The sequence below is a fragment of the Cherax quadricarinatus genome, chromosome 41 (assembly GCF_038502225.1).
Source record: "Cherax quadricarinatus isolate ZL_2023a chromosome 41, ASM3850222v1, whole genome shotgun sequence".
In the NCBI taxonomy this organism is placed as follows: Eukaryota; Metazoa; Arthropoda; class Malacostraca; order Decapoda; family Parastacidae; genus Cherax; species Cherax quadricarinatus.
This window is the reverse complement of record NC_091332.1, coordinates 1611258-1626652: the sequence shown is the minus strand read 5'-3', so window position 1 is coordinate 1626652 and position 15395 is coordinate 1611258. Positions and strand designations below refer to the sequence as shown.

Genomic DNA, 15395 nt, shown 5'->3' with positions numbered 1-15395 from the left:
CCACCCTCCTATAACCACAAACTTCTGCCCCACATTCTAATACTGCATTTTTAAAACTATTCCAACCCTCTTCAACCCCTCCACTACTCATCTTTGCACTAGCCCACCTTTCTGCCAATATTCGCTTGTATTTCACCCGAACTTCCTCCTCCCTTAGTTTATACACTTTCACCTCCCTCTTACTTGTTGTTGCCACCTTCCTCTTTTTCCTATCTACCTCTTACTCTAACTGTAGCTACAACTAAATAATGATCCGATATATCAGTTGCCCCTCTATAAACATGTACATCCTGGAGCCTACCCATCAACCTTTTATCCACCAATACATAATCTAACAAACTACTTTCATTACGTGCTACATCATACCATGTATATTTATTTATCCTCTTTTTCATAAAATATGTATTACTTATTGCCAAATCTCTTTCAACACATAGCTCAATTAAAAGCTCCCCATTTACATTTACCCCTGGCACCCCAAATTTACTTACTACTCCCTCCATAACATTTTTACCCACTTCAGCATTGAAATCCCCAACCACCATTACTCTCACACTTGATTCAAAACTCCCCACGCATTCACTCAACATTTCCCAAAATCTCTCTCTCTCCTCTACACTTCTCTCTTCTCCAGGTGCATACACACTTACTATAACCCACTTTTCACATCCAATCTTTATTTTACTCTACATGATCCTTGAATTAATACATTTATAGTCCCTCTTTTCCTGCCATAGCTTATCCTTCAACATTATTGCTACTCCTTCTTAGGCTCTAACTCTATTTGAAACCCCTGACCTAATCCCATTTATTCCTCTCCATTGAAACTCTCCCACCCCCTTCAGCTTTGTTTCACTTAAAGCTTCTTCTCATTCATAACATCCACAATCATCTCTTTCTTATCATTTGCACAATATCCACGCACATTCAGACTTCCCACTTTGACAATTTTCTTCTTCTTATTCTTTTTAGTAATCTTTACAGGAAAAGGGGTTACTAACCCATTGTTCCCAGCATTTTAGTTGACTTTTACAACACGCATGGCTTACGGAGGAAAGATTCTTATTCCACTTCCCCATGGATATAAAAGGAAAAGTAATAAGACCAAGAACTATTAAGATAAAATCAAAGAAAACTCTGATGAGTGTGTATAAATATATGTGTACATGTATGTGTAGTGTGACCTAAGTGTAAGTAGAAGTAGCAAGACATACCTGTAATCTTGCATATTTATGAGACAGACAAAAGACACCAGCAATCCTACCATCATGTAAAACAATTACAGGCTTTCGTTTTACACTCACTTGGCAGGACGGTAGTACCTCCCTGGGTGGTTGCTGTCTACCAACCTACTACCTCATGTATAGGTAAATATGAATAGACTGTAGTACAAGGAATAACAATCACTATACTGTGTCTGGAGCAATTCATTTCACAGTTGTAGCTTGGTAATTGTCCAGGATGTCCAAAGTGTCATCTTGAAACAGTCTTTATCAAATCTGTATGGACATAAGCACTATTTAAGGCAAATTGTCATGTAATGACAAGGGTCATATTTTACATTTTAGTTGGCTTTAACCATTTAATACAAAGTGTGGGTTAGTTGTGAATAGCAATCTCTAAAGGCAAGCTTGATGATCTTTGCAGGCTGTTGGTGAGCCACCTCTCTTCCTGGCTGCCTCAGTTTTCTTTGCTATCAAAGAAGCAGTAGCTGCAGCTCGAGCTGAGCAAAACCTTGACCCCGTATTCCGTCTGGATTCCCCTGCCACAGCTGAGCGGATCCGCATGGCATGTCAGGACTTCATCACTAAGAAGGTAAACAACCAATAAAGATTTTCAGGGGAAAGGGATCATTACAGATTTCTTACACTTGGCTCGTACAGATTGTTAATTTACATATTTTTTACCTTTGGCTCTTACGGATCTTAAATGTACAATGTTTCTTAACAGATTAAACCAGCAGTTCCTGGAACCTTTAAACCATGGTCTGTTATTGTGTAGATGCAAAGACCAACATTCCCTGGGAGATCAAGCAGTGAAGAGTGTCATTATATCATGGTTGGAACAATCTAGTTATTCTGCAATTCGGCAATGAAATATTACATTAGATATACAGTACCCAAGTTGATAAGACATGTGTGCAACACCTGAATATCTTCACTGGAGACATACTTCACCAGTAGAAACCGGTATTTTCTCTAATACAGGGCCATGATGACACTAGTAGAAGAGGTGGAGAATTGTAGTAGTTGTAGACATTGTCAAAGGTGAGCAGAACCCACCAGTGAAAGTAGTCATGGAGTCAGAGAAATGGCCAGTGTGTTGTGGATTATTATTATAATCAAAAAGAAGCGCTAAGCCACAAGGGCTATACAGCGCTGCAGTGTGTTGTGGAAATCATACCTGTGACCAGAGTTGTGGAAGTAGTTTCTCTGGCCAAAGTTATAGAAGTCAATCCTATATAATAGGTTTGCTTAATTTATCCTGTTACTTTTAGCACTGACCTTCATGTTATTACTTAATATGCCATGTTCACAAAAGTGTGAATTTTCTACTTATTGAATATGTATGATTTCTTCAGTACATGGAAAATAATAAAGCATAAGTATTCATGGCACTGAATATTTATTTCCATTTTACATACACAATATTAGGTTGAGCCATAGCTTTGGTATTAACATTAATATATGTACATTAACATATTTAGCCCAGTTTTGTACACAGCATTTGTTGTCTATAGTGAGATCTGATTGAGAAAGTTTAAATCAGCTGTATGGATGAAGACAAGAGTGTGCAAAACAAGCCTCTGTTTGGAAGTGGTTTGCTCTAAATAGAGCATTTCAAACATGATTCGGACAAAATGTCTGCATAAAGCGTTGTTCTGCATATGTACTTGAATCTTTGTCCATATACCTGTTGCCATTACACTCCCCACACTGAGCTGGTTACTGTATTATGGATGTGGGTCTGGGGAAGCACTCAAGTGTTTGCTATCATCTAAGAGAGGGTGTCAAGTGGTGAAGCAAGTGGGTGAAGCCAGTAGCTGGATGGTGTCTCCACTTCCCACCAGGACGACGCTCTTTGTACCTCCAGGGCATAGCACCACCTCCTCTGACCTCAGCTTCAACCCACCAATCAACTTTCGGCTGTAGGTGTAAAGGATAAAGTTATTCATTCAACACAAATTACTTTTTTTTTTTTTTTCTTTTGCTTTTTTTAACAAGTCGGCCGTCTCCCACCGAGGCAGGGTGACCCAAAAAGAAAGAAAATCCTCAAAAAGAAAATACTTTCATCATCATTCAACACTTTCACCACACTCACACATAATCACTGTTTTTGCAGAGGTGCTCAGAACACAACAGTTTAGAAGAATATACGTATAAAGATAAACAACATATCCCTCCAAACTGCCAATATCCCAAACCCCTCCTTTAGAGTGCAGGCAACATTGTACTTCCCATTTCCAGGACTCAAGTCCGGCTATACAAAAATAACTGGTTTCCCTGAATCCCTTCACTAAATATTACCCTGCTCACACTCCAACAGATCGTCAGGTTTTGTAATCATATATTCATTGTAGGGATTATTATATTTACAAGAAAGGGTTAAGTAGGTATGTGTCATGCAGAACCAGACATTAGAGGTGCTGGCAGCAATGATGCTTGGTTTTCATTTAGACTTTGAAACTTGCAATTTCTTTATACAGTAATTTTATTCTAGGATAACTCAAAAACGTTAAAGGGCAAATTATTGCTACTTTCAACACACCGGCCTTATCCCACCGAGGCGGGGTGGCCCAAAAGGAAAAATGAAAGTTTCTCCTTTTACATTTAGTAGTATATACAGGAGAAGGGGTTACCAGCCCCTTGCTCACGGCATTTTAGTCGCCTCTTACAACACGCATGGCTTACGGAGGAAGAATTCTGTTCCACTTCCCCATGGAGATAAGAGGAAATAAACAAAGGACAGGAACTAGTAAGAAAACCCAGAGGGGTGTGTATATATATGCTTGTACATGTATGTCAAGTGTGACCTAAGTGTAAGTAGAAGTAGCAAGATGTACCTGAAATCTTGCATGTTTATGAGAGAGAAAAACGGACACCAGCAATCCTACCATCATGTAAAACAATTACAGGCTTTCGTTTTACACTCACTTGGCAGGACGGTAGTGCCTCCCTGGGCGGTTGCTGTCTACCAACCTACTACCTAGGATTATTGCTACTGTGAAGTAAAAAGGAAAGTGAAAATAGATCTAATTCACTTTCGTACAAGAAATCATAGAGAATACCTGGAGTTTACCTGGAGAGAGTTCCGGGGGTCAACGCCCCCGCGGCCCGGTCTGTGATCAGGCCTCCTGGTGGATCAGAGCCTGATCAACCAGGCTGTTGCTGCTGGCAGCACGCAAACCAACGTACGAGCCACAGTCCGGCTGGTCAGGAACCGACTTTAGGTGCTTGTCCAGCCCCAGCTTGAAGACTGCCAGAGGTCTGTTGGTAATCCCCCTTATGTATGCTGAGAGGCAGTTGAACAGTCTCGGGCCCCTGACACTTATTGTATGGTCTCTTAACGTGCTAGTGACACCTCTGCTTTTCATTGGGGGGATGTTGCATCGTCTGCCAAGTCTTTTGCTTTTGTAGTGAGTGATTTTCGTGTGCAAGTTCGGTACTAGTCCCTCTAGGATTTTCCAGGTGTATATAATCATGTATCTCTCCCGCCTGCGTTCCAGGGAATACAGGTTTAGGAACCTCAAGCGCTCCCAGTAATTGAGGTGTTTTATCTCCGTTATGCGCACCGTGAAGGTTCTCTGTACATTTTCTAGGTCAGCAATTTCACCTGCCTTGAAAGGTGCTGTTAGTGTGCAGCAATATTCCAGCCTAGATAGAACAAGTGACCTGAAGAGTGTCATCATGGGCTTGGCCTCCCTAGTTTTGAAGGTTTTCATTATCCATCCTGTCATTTTTCTAGCAGATGCGATTGATACAATGTTATGGTCCTTGAAGGTGAGGTCCTCCGACATGATCACTCCCAGGCCTTTGACGTTGATGTTTCGCTCTATTTTGTGGCCAGAATTTGTTTTGTACTCTGATGAGGATTTAATTTCCTCGTGTTTACCATATCTGAGTAATTGAAATTTCTCATCGTTGAACTTCATATTGTTTTCTGCAGCCCACTGAAAGATTCGGTTGATGTCCGCCTGGAGCCTTGCAGTGTCTGCAATGGAAGACACTGTCATGCAGATTCGGGTGTCATCTGCAAAGGAAGACACGGTGCTGTGGCTGACATCCTTGTCTATGTCGGATATGAGGATGAGGAACAAGATGGGAGCGAGTACTGTGCCTTGTGGAACAGAGCTTTTCACCGTGCCTGCCTCGTACTTTACTCTGTTTACTACTCTCTGTGTTTACTTGGTCCCACTTTGTTTTTGTTATTGAAGTTGAATTTGGTAAATGCTCCCTCGTGACTAGTCTCATTATGTCGGTCTGGGGCTCCACGCATACATGTCTGAACCTCAATTATTTTGTGATCTGAGTATATTGTTTTTGATATGGTGACATTTCTTATCAGATCATCATTGTTAGTGAAGATGAGGTCTAGTGTATTCTCCAGTCTAGTAGGCTCTATTATTTGCTGGTTTAAATTTAATTTTGTGCAGAGATTTAAAAGCTCGTGTGAGTGTGAGTTTTCATCAGAGCTGCCTCCTGGTGTTATTACTGCAACAATATTATTTGCTATATTCCTCCATTTTAGGTGCCTTAAGTTGAAATCCCCCATGAGCAAGATGTTGGGTGCAGGAGCTGTTAGATTTTCCAGACAGTGGTCAATTTTTAACAGCTGTTCCTGGAATTGCTGGGATGTTGCGTCCGGAGGCTTGTAGACTACCACAATGACTAGGTTTTGGTTCTCGACCTTTACTGCTAAAACTTCCACTACATCATTTGAGGCATTAAGCAGTTCTGTGCAAACAAGTGACTCTGCAATGTACAGGCCAACCCCCCCCTTCTTTTTGCCTGTTCACTCTGTCACATCTGTATAGGTTGTAACCTGGGATCCATATTTTGTTGTCCAAGTGATCCTTTATGTGGGTCTCAGTGAAAGCCGCGAACATTGCCTTTGCCTCTGCAGCAGTATTGTTGGTACTGGGGGGATGATTTTTTTTCCAGCATTAGTATCTGTATCTGTTGGTTTGGAGTGGAGGCCATCGACTGTGGTTCCACTCCAGGAATGACTGGATTTGGTGTACGATTTCTGCCATTTCCTGCCAGTTTTTTCCTTCCTGGCACTAAAAAACCTCTCCCTCTTGAGTGGCTGTAGCTACCCAGGTTTTCCCTTGGCCTGGATGTTTTGTATCTTTTTGTCCCCTTTAGATGGTGTGCCTGGCAATTTAAGTTATAGCACAGTCTTTCCTGTACTGAAGAGGTACACAGTTCAGGGTGAAAAAGCTTACAGGAAGGGAGTTTGCATTTTCCTGTTGTCATATGGGCATGGCATTTTCTAGGGTGGTCATAGTTGCACGTCCCGTCTGTTTTTCCAGATTTCCCATGCCTGCAGATACCAAGTCTCTTCTCAAAGTTCACTTACTCACTCAAAACCAAATAAATACTGAATAACTGAACCTTATAAATTGTATATCCAAAATGTTTCGCACAATTATATCACATAAATGTTAAACCTAGGACCCAATCTAACTTTGTTATTTTTTTAAATATACTACCTAACAGAATACTCCATTCTACTGAATGAACAGCAATGCATGCAACCATATGACCTGTCTTTGTAATACTCATTTGTGCTTTATAGTTATCTGTTTACAATAATGTCTTATCACTGATTTCATCATTGCTTAGTTAATCTTAAGTTAATTTTAAGCCAGCCCGTAATGCTATGCATGTAAGTGGCTTTGGCATGCTGCTCTTACCTGTATTTTTTTGTACCTCTGTATGTATGCTAAAATTACTAAATAAATAAATAAATAAGTGCATAGTATGTGCACAGGCTTGGTTTCCGTTTGCCTTGGGTTTCTGTGACTGTATTCCCTGTTGGTGCATGTTTCCCTGTCTTATTCCTATCCTCCCTAGCACCAACAATGGAGCTCCCACCATTTGTTTTTGGTAATATATCCTCACTATTGCTAGTGGAGTCCTCTTGTTTGCTATTTCCTGTGGTATTTCTAGTTTGCAATATTGATTTTATCTTATCTTTGACTACACTTGTTTCCCTACTACGGCTCCTGTCCCCTATGAGGTCATTTATATGTATTCCTTCCTGCGTATAATTCCCGACTACCTGGACAAAATCTCCAGCTTCACCATTACTGTCTCCCAGGACAGCACCTCCAGCTTCACCATTACTGTCTCCCAGGACAGCACCTCCAGCTTCACCATTACTGTCTCCCAGGACAGCACCTCTAGCTTCACCATTATTGTCTCCCAGGACAGCACCTCCAGCTTCACCATTACTGTCTCCCAGGACAGCACCTCCAGCTTCACCATTACTGTCTCCCAGGACAGCACCTCCAGCTTCACCATTACTGTCTCCCAGGACAGCACTATCAGCCCCACATTTACTGACTACCAGGACATCACCTCCAGCCTTACAGTTTCTGACTACATGGCCAGTATCAAGGGCCGTACCATTCAGCCTAGACTTTTTATGTTCCCATCTGTTGTAGAAAGCTTCCAGGTTTTCTATGAAAGCAGCTTTGATGTTATCCTCTTTTAATACCCTTGTGATTTTAGTCCACAGATTTATCTCATTTGGGCATACCCAAAAACACTTCCCTGTTTTAATACTGCTTGTAGATAGTTCTTGGATATCTGCACAAGGGGCGTGACACCAATTTCCACAAAAATGACAATTTATCCATGTGGAAGCCCGTTTGTTTGATTGACCGCAGACTACACAGGGCTTCATAATGATTTGAATGGTTGATTCACTGTAATTCTACTAGCAACCTCTTGAATATTCTATTAATAACCTCCTTAAATGAAGCTCTAGCTATTTGTATTTCTATTTCTAACTGTACTTGTATATTGGACAGCTTACCGTGTATGTTCCTGATTTATATTTATTGTTTGTGTTTACAGTCTGCGTTTACAGTCTGCTTTATTGTCCAACGAATCCGTTTGAAACTGGTCAAGGGTTCGGACCATCAAGGGTTCGGACCAGTCGAGGGTTCGGACCAGTTGATATGATCTGATCAGTGGGTCACTTATTTAAAACATACTGGTCGGTGATTTGGGCTAACACATGAAGGATCTACTGGAAATTATCTACCCGAGTAATATGTGATTTGATTGATACAAAAGTATAACTTGTGTGTTGAAGAACCGGTGATTTCTGGCAGCTCCTACAATGACGAACGGTCGAGCCTCAACCCTTGTTTATCAATCACTATCTAGCTTTTCTAGTTTTTTTCGTCTCCACCACAATAAATGCTATACTGTATTATCACTATAGTTGACTGGTGGAAATTTTGGAGGAAGGACGCTTTTTCTGTAGTAATAATTGCTTCTCGTTGTGTATATTGCGACCACTGGTAACTACAGGTTATATGAAATTCACAGTATATGTCTGGTATTTCAAGAAAAAAGAAACTAATGAAAGTCACTCCACTCCGCTAAGTACCATTATAATACTGGTTAGTTGCTACTACAGCACTGCATTCTGCTATTCACTGGTATCACTAGATTATATGTGAGTACACTAGCAGGCCAGGAAGATTATTAAAACAGCTGATCACTGTGGTAATTATTATAATCAAAAAGAAGCGCTAAGCCACAAGGGTTATACAGCGCTGCAGGGCAGGAAGGAAGCGAGGGCATCAGGTGGCAAAAGGGAGGTGGATGAGTAATAGGTTACGGATAACAGCGGAGCAGTGGATGGTGAAAGGGTAAAGGGCAGCAAGAGACTGAGCTAGAAAGGGCTGAGGGGAGTGCGTAAGGTATCATCATCAGAGTTTGTGGAGTAAATCAGTTGTTGTCAAGAAGTCAATGAGAGAGTCAGGATTAAAGGAGGGTCCATCAGCAAGAAGGGAAGGTAAAGAGAGAGTAGTAGAACGAAGACGGCACTGGAGGTAAATTCTGCGTGCTCGTTGATAGAGAGGGGAGTCTAACAGAATGTGGCTAATCGATACTGGAACTTGACACTGCTCACAGAGAGGTACAGGGTGCCTCTCCATGAGATACCCATGAATAAGACGAGTGTGGCCAATGCGAAGACGGGAGAGAATGGTCTCCCAACCACGGCACTGATGACAAGAAGACGGCCAGTAACCTATGCTCGGTTTAATAGAATGAAGTTTGTTACCAAGCAGAGTTGACCAACGTTGTTGCCAACGGGCGTGAAGGTGGGTAGCTATTGCAGCAAAATAGTCCAGAAATGGAACACCTCTATAGGAAATTGGTAGGTCATGTACTGCTGACCGCGCAGCAGTGTCTGCCTGTTCATTGCCCTGTACGTCGACATGACCAGGGACCCAACAAAAAATAATATCTATGCTTCATAGAGATACAGCGTAGCCAAAGTTGGATACGGAGAACTAGGGGGTGAGATGTATCAAATTTTTGTATAGCCTGTAGAGCACTAAGGGAGTCTGAGACTACCACAAATGATGACACAGGCATAGATGCGATACGAATAAGTGCTGCAAGAATGGCATACAGTTCAGCAGTAAAAATGCTAGCCAAAGATAGTAAATGCCCCCGCACGACGCTGTCCGGAAACACTGCTGCGAATCCGACGCCGTCTGAAGACTTAGAGCCATCTGTGTACACAGCGGTGGCATGAGAATGGGAGTGGAAGTGATCAAGAAAAAGAGAGCGGGAAGCCACCGTAGGCAGTTGAGCTTTCGAGCAAGGGAGTGAGAAAGAACAGACCCGAACAGCTGGAACTTCCCAGGGGGGTAGGGAAAAGTGAGATGCTACATGAACATATAAAGGTGGTAACTGAAGGGAAGACGAGTGAATGTAGGCGAAGAGAAAAGGGACGGAGCAAACGGGCGGCGAACGAATAAAGAATGTCTACTAATATCGGTGACCATTCTATAAATGGAAGGATTGTGGAGATCGTGAGAGCGTACATAGTAGCGAAGGCAATGGGCATCACGGCGATCAGACAAGGATGGAACATTCGCTTCTGCATAGAGGCTCTCAACAGGGAAAGAGCGAAAAGCACCAAGGCACAAACGTAATCCTTGGTGATGGATAGAGTTAAGGCTAGAGAGAGTAGCAGGAGAGGCCGCGGAATAAATCTGGTCACCATAATCGAGTTTCGATAAAACGAGGGCTGAATGTAGGCGAAGCAGAGTTCGACGATCAGCTCCCCAGGAAAGATGAGCAAGGGTTTTAAGAAGGTTTAGCCGGCTGTGACAAGTTGCCTTCAGAGAGGTAATGTGAGGTTTCCAGGATAACCTACGGTCAAAGAGAAGGCCTAGAAACCTGACTGTATCACGTTCGGGGATACGGGAGCCATAGAGATACAAAGGATGATCGGAGATAACAGAGCGTCTAGTGAAAGTAATTTGGTGAGTTTTGGTACTTGAAAATTTAAACCCATGCGTGGTGGCCCAAGTGGAAACACGGTCGACCGCATGCTGGAGAGAAACTGAAATAAGATGACAGTCAGCGCCTGCACAAGCAATAGCGAAGTCATCAACATAGAGTGATGACCAAATATTGGGTGGAAGAACAGAGGCCAAATCATTTATAGCAAGGAGAAAAAGTGTTGTGCTTAGAACACATCCCTGAGGGACACCTTCAGCTTGGACGAAGTCCGGGGAAAGAACATTATTGACTCGAACACGGAAATGTCTGTCAGTTAAAAAGTTCTTAAGGAAGGATGGTAGATTGCCTCGGAGGCCTAAGGAATGGGCCTGGGCACCACTGTGGTAAGATTCTGGCGACTTCTGGCACCTGCCTCTATAGGCTTATCACTTCATTTACAAATTCACCTGTTTTCAAATGACACTTTAGCCTTTATCATCTATATACTAGGGAGCCACTGTGATCTGAGTATATTGTTTTTGATATGGTGACATTTCTTATCAGATCATCATTGTTAGTGAAGATGAGGTCTAGTGTATTCTCCAGTCTAGTAGGCTCTATTATTTGCTGGTTTAATATGCACCAAAAGTGAAACTGTTCCTTCTGCTGAAAATTTTGACCTGATCTTTCCAAGGTGAAACACAAAGAGGGCAAAATATGATCGAGGTGCAAGATTAGAAGAGACATAAAGTGCTCGTTATGGCATTATGCTGGGCGAGCGCCCCTGCATAACTCCGTGATGAAAATCAAAGGTCTACCATACAGGGGGGTCTTTTTTCACCAGTGCAGTCTGCTGGGTAGCAGTAACTGCTTCTTTAACACAGTTAAAGTATGAACAGATGTCTTCCTTGAGGGGCCAGACTGAGGTTTGGCAGATGGTAACTCGACACCACCTTGAAATCTGCACCCAGTTCCTCGCTGAACGCTCACACTAACATTTTCCACTACGTATTTCTTAACTCTGGTGCCCAGTTTTGTGAAGCCCTATTATATGAGCTATAGTTTCAGGTGTTAAAGACTTCCTTTTACCCATAATCAAATGTGTATAGCCCCAAAACCAAAGGGAACACTGAACAAAAGGTGGGGCAGATGAGACAACAGTGCAACACTTCCTCTCACCACGGCAGCCACACGAGCAATGAGAAGTCACTGTGAAGTGTGGCAGCAGGCCGTGACTTCATGCTAATAGCTGCTACCCAGCAGAATACACTGACAAGAAAAGACCCCCCCTGTATGGTAGGCCTTTGATTTTCGTCACAGCATTATGCCAGGGTGCTCACCCAGCATAATGCCATGACGAGCACTGTATTTGCCACCTCTTTGTTTTATGGTATTGGAAGTAGCAATTAAGGATGCTTCAATGCAGTGGCATATATCATTCTTCGATTCTCTCTAGATCAACTCGTGTTTTTCTACCCCAGTCCATGTGATTGTCTCTTGAATATATTCGTATTGCAGTTTTATATAAAAGGAGGGAAGTGTAAGCGTGTGAAGGCATGGGCAGTGTACTAGAATTCTTCTAAGACTGTTACTGGAGATATGGACAGTTCTTAAGAAATGCCCAATAACCACGCCTTTCTTGGTATAACTAAAAATGAGTATGGTCATCTTTATATGCATGTTATCTATAGATAAATACTTACAGGTTTAGCACTTGGTTATGATTATAATAAAGAAATGGTGTCAGTTCGGTAACCTGCACAGAACATCAGGAAACTGTAGTTTATAGTGTAGGCTTTAACCCCAGTTAATTGACCAACCAATTCACAAAATAGAAATGAAAGCAGGTAGAAATTTTAATTCATCCTGGACCATTTTCTGTCTGTAGGTTTGTTGTGAATGGTTGCAGCCACGGTATTGTGGCTCATTCAAAAAAATTCTCTCTCTCCTTCCTTACCTCTGGACAAATTTCTCCATATTAAGAATAGAGACGCTGGAAAGGGGAAGTGGGAAGTCACAGGTGGAACAGGAGCTACCCTCCACAGTCCATGTAAGGTGGACTGCCTGGCTCCTGCTCAAGTCCTCCCCGTGTTCCACCACAAATGTGTACCTCTTGCCATGTTCAAACCTTTCAGGAGATCTGTCATGTTGGGAATTAAAAGTTTAAAGTTAATACATATGAGCATAATTAAAACATGAGAGTAATCAGATTACTTCCTTAAAGTGGCTTGATGCAGTGAAAGTGCTTCTTGACCTAAAGAACTGAAGCTACCCTCGTTTTTTTGGAGATATACTCGATTACCTTCTATTACCAAGGTCTAAATGGTCCCCATGGAGTATAAAAAGTCACAAAACCATAGCTGGAACAATACATGAAAAACCCCCACTTAGGAGAGGAATGATAGGATGACGTTTAGGTCCATCCTGGACCATTGCCAATGGGTTTAGTGCTTCATGAAAAAGAAATGATAAAAGAACAAATTCTTCCTATCACGCGGGAAGAAAACTCTAGAAATGAGTACTAAAACAAGGATGTCTACTTGAACTCTCGAACCACAGGCAAGACAAACTTCACAACTGGTAAAGGTGAGAATATCAAAGCATATTCTAACTAGCCATCATTCAAGCAATGCTAGCCCATCATCCATATGTCTTCTATACAAAGTAAGTACAATAATTTAAAGGGCTGTAGTAATTCTAAGGATTTCTTAGTTTCCTCACCCATTAGTAAGATCAAAGCTCCAGGAGTGTCCAGCATAGGTGAGGATGGAGATGCTGAGGTGACCTGCTGGGCTCTCTCTTCCTGTCTTCTCTAATTTTATCCTCAGCCGGAAGTGATACACTGTGGAGTATATGCGTTTCAACAAAGGAAAAATGCTATCTGGCTTAATTTGTTAGGTATAACACTGTGGCACAAGAAAGAGGAGAGGAAAGAAATTTATTAAGTAAAATGATAATTTTTCTTGTTGACTGTACCATAAAGCACCTAAGTTACTGGGAATGGTTGAAGTCTCTGGAATGCAGGGAAGAATAATACATGATAATATACCCTTGGAAAATCCTAGAGGGACTGGTCCAAAATCTGCACAAGATAATCACTGTACGAAAGCAAATGACTCGGCAGGAGATGCAACATCCCCCAGTGAAAAGAAGGGGCGCCACGAGTACGCTGAGAGACATCACAGTAAGTATCAGGGGCCCAAGCCTGTTCAACTTCCTCCCAGCATACATAAGGGAGATTACCAACAGACCCCTGGCTGTCTTTAAGATGGAGCTGGATAGACACCTAAAGTCAGTACCCGACCAACCGGACTGTGGTTCGTACGTCAATTTACGTGCGGCCAGCAGTAACAGCCTGGTTGATCAGGCTTTGTTCCACTGCGAGGCCTGATCACGGACTGGGCCACTGGGATATTGATCCCCAAACCCTCCAGGTATAATATTTAAATATTATTCATTAGCTTCTGTTCCACAAGGCACAGTACTCGCTCCCATCTTGTTCCTCATCCTCATATCTGACAGACAAGGATGTCAGCCACAGCACCGTGTCTTCCTTTGCAGATGACACCCGAATCTGCATGACAGTGTCTTCCATTGCAGACACTGCAAGGCTCCAGGCGGACATCAACCAAATCTTTCAGTGGGCTGCAGAAAACAATATGAAGTTCAACGATGAGAAATTTAAATTACTCAGATATGGTAAACACGAGGAAATTAAATCTTCATCAGAGTACAAAACAAATTCTGGCCACAAAATAGAGCGAAACGCCAACGTCAAAGACCTGGGAGTGATCATGTCGGAGAATCTCACCTTCAAGGACCATAACATTGTATCAATCGCATCTGCTAGAAAAATGACAGGATGGATAATGAGAACCTTCAAAACTAGGGATGCCAAGTCCATGATGACACTCTTCAGGTCGCTTGTTCTATCTAGGCTGGAATATTGCTGCACACTAACAGCGCCTTTCAAGGCAGGTGAAATTGCTGACCTAGAAAATGTACAGAGAACCTTCACGGTGCGCATAACGGAGATAAAACACCTCAATTACTGGGAGCGCTTGAGGTTCCTGAACCTGTACTCCCTGGAACGCAGGCGGGAGAGATACATGATTATATACACCTGGAAAATCCTAGAGGGCCTAGTACCGAACTTGCACACGAAAATCACTCACTACGAAAGCGAAAGACTTGGCAGACGATGCAACATCCCCCCAATGAAAAGCAGGGGTATCACTAGCACGTTAAGAGACCATACAATAAGTGTCAGGGGCCCGAGACTGTTCAACTGCCTCCCAGCATACATAAGGGGGATTACCAACAGACCCCTGGCAGTCTTCAAGCTGGCACTGAACAAGCACCTAAAGTCGGTTCCTGACCAGCCGGGCTGTGGCTCGTACGTTGGTTTACGTGCAGCCAGCAGTAACAGCCTGGTTGATCAGGCTCTGATCCACCAGGAGGCCTGGTCACAGACCGGGCCGCGGGGGCGTTGACCCCCGGAACTCTCTCCATGTAAACTCCAGGAAACAAAGATTATAGTGAAAATATTATGTAGTACAAGGTGTATGATCTGTACCTATAATGTATCCCCATTTAAAAAAAATATGGGTTAGAGTAATAGCATAGCAGCAATACTTACAGCAGAGATTGTCTGCCGGGCCGGTGGTGAGGTAGAGCTTGAGGCCAACTTGTCCTCTGCCTGGCCAGGTGTCTGCGTAAAGTCCCATGCTGGCACACCTGGTGCCATCCTCACCACAACTGAAGCATTTACCCTGCCAACAACACACACTTATAGATGCCATGCTACACGCTTAACCTAAATTATTATGGGTGAACATGAGATAATGATTGGTTTTCAAGACAGAAGAGTCAGAGATAGATTAGATTTTGCCACCGAAGTGGCTAGTTTATTGT

At 42.6% G+C, this 15395-nt stretch overlaps 2 protein-coding genes across 7 annotated transcripts in view; one reads left to right on the top strand and one right to left on the bottom strand.

Annotated features, from left to right (window-relative positions):
* The window catches only part of ry (xanthine dehydrogenase rosy), a 70131-nt gene extending 67517 nt beyond the window's left edge, over window positions 1–2614 (top strand). For all 3 annotated transcript variants that reach the window (XR_011393028.1, XM_070092889.1, XM_070092888.1), the window contains 2 exons: window positions 1648–1815; window positions 1951–2614. Coding sequence is in view for 2 of the 3 variants with exons in the window: in XM_070092889.1 (XP_069948990.1) it covers window positions 1648–1815; window positions 1951–2001 (219 nt within the window). In the remaining variant the exon portion in view is untranslated. The remainder of the gene's footprint in view (window positions 1–1647; window positions 1816–1950) is intronic.
* LOC128695852 (pancreatic triacylglycerol lipase) overlaps window positions 2607–15395 on the bottom strand; it is a 29913-nt gene continuing 17124 nt past the window's right edge. For 3 of the 4 annotated variants that reach the window (XM_053786745.2, XM_053786744.2, XM_053786743.2), the window contains exons 8-11: window positions 15121–15253; window positions 13203–13323; window positions 12439–12621; window positions 2607–3146 (exon numbers count right to left, since the gene is read on the bottom strand). In XM_053786745.2, the coding sequence (XP_053642720.1) occupies window positions 3011–3146; window positions 12439–12621; window positions 13203–13323; window positions 15121–15253 (573 nt within the window). In that variant the 3' untranslated portion in view covers window positions 2607–3010. The remainder of the gene's footprint in view (window positions 3147–12438; window positions 12622–13202; window positions 13324–15120; window positions 15254–15395) is intronic. The other variant, XM_053786746.2, reaches the window with a different exon arrangement.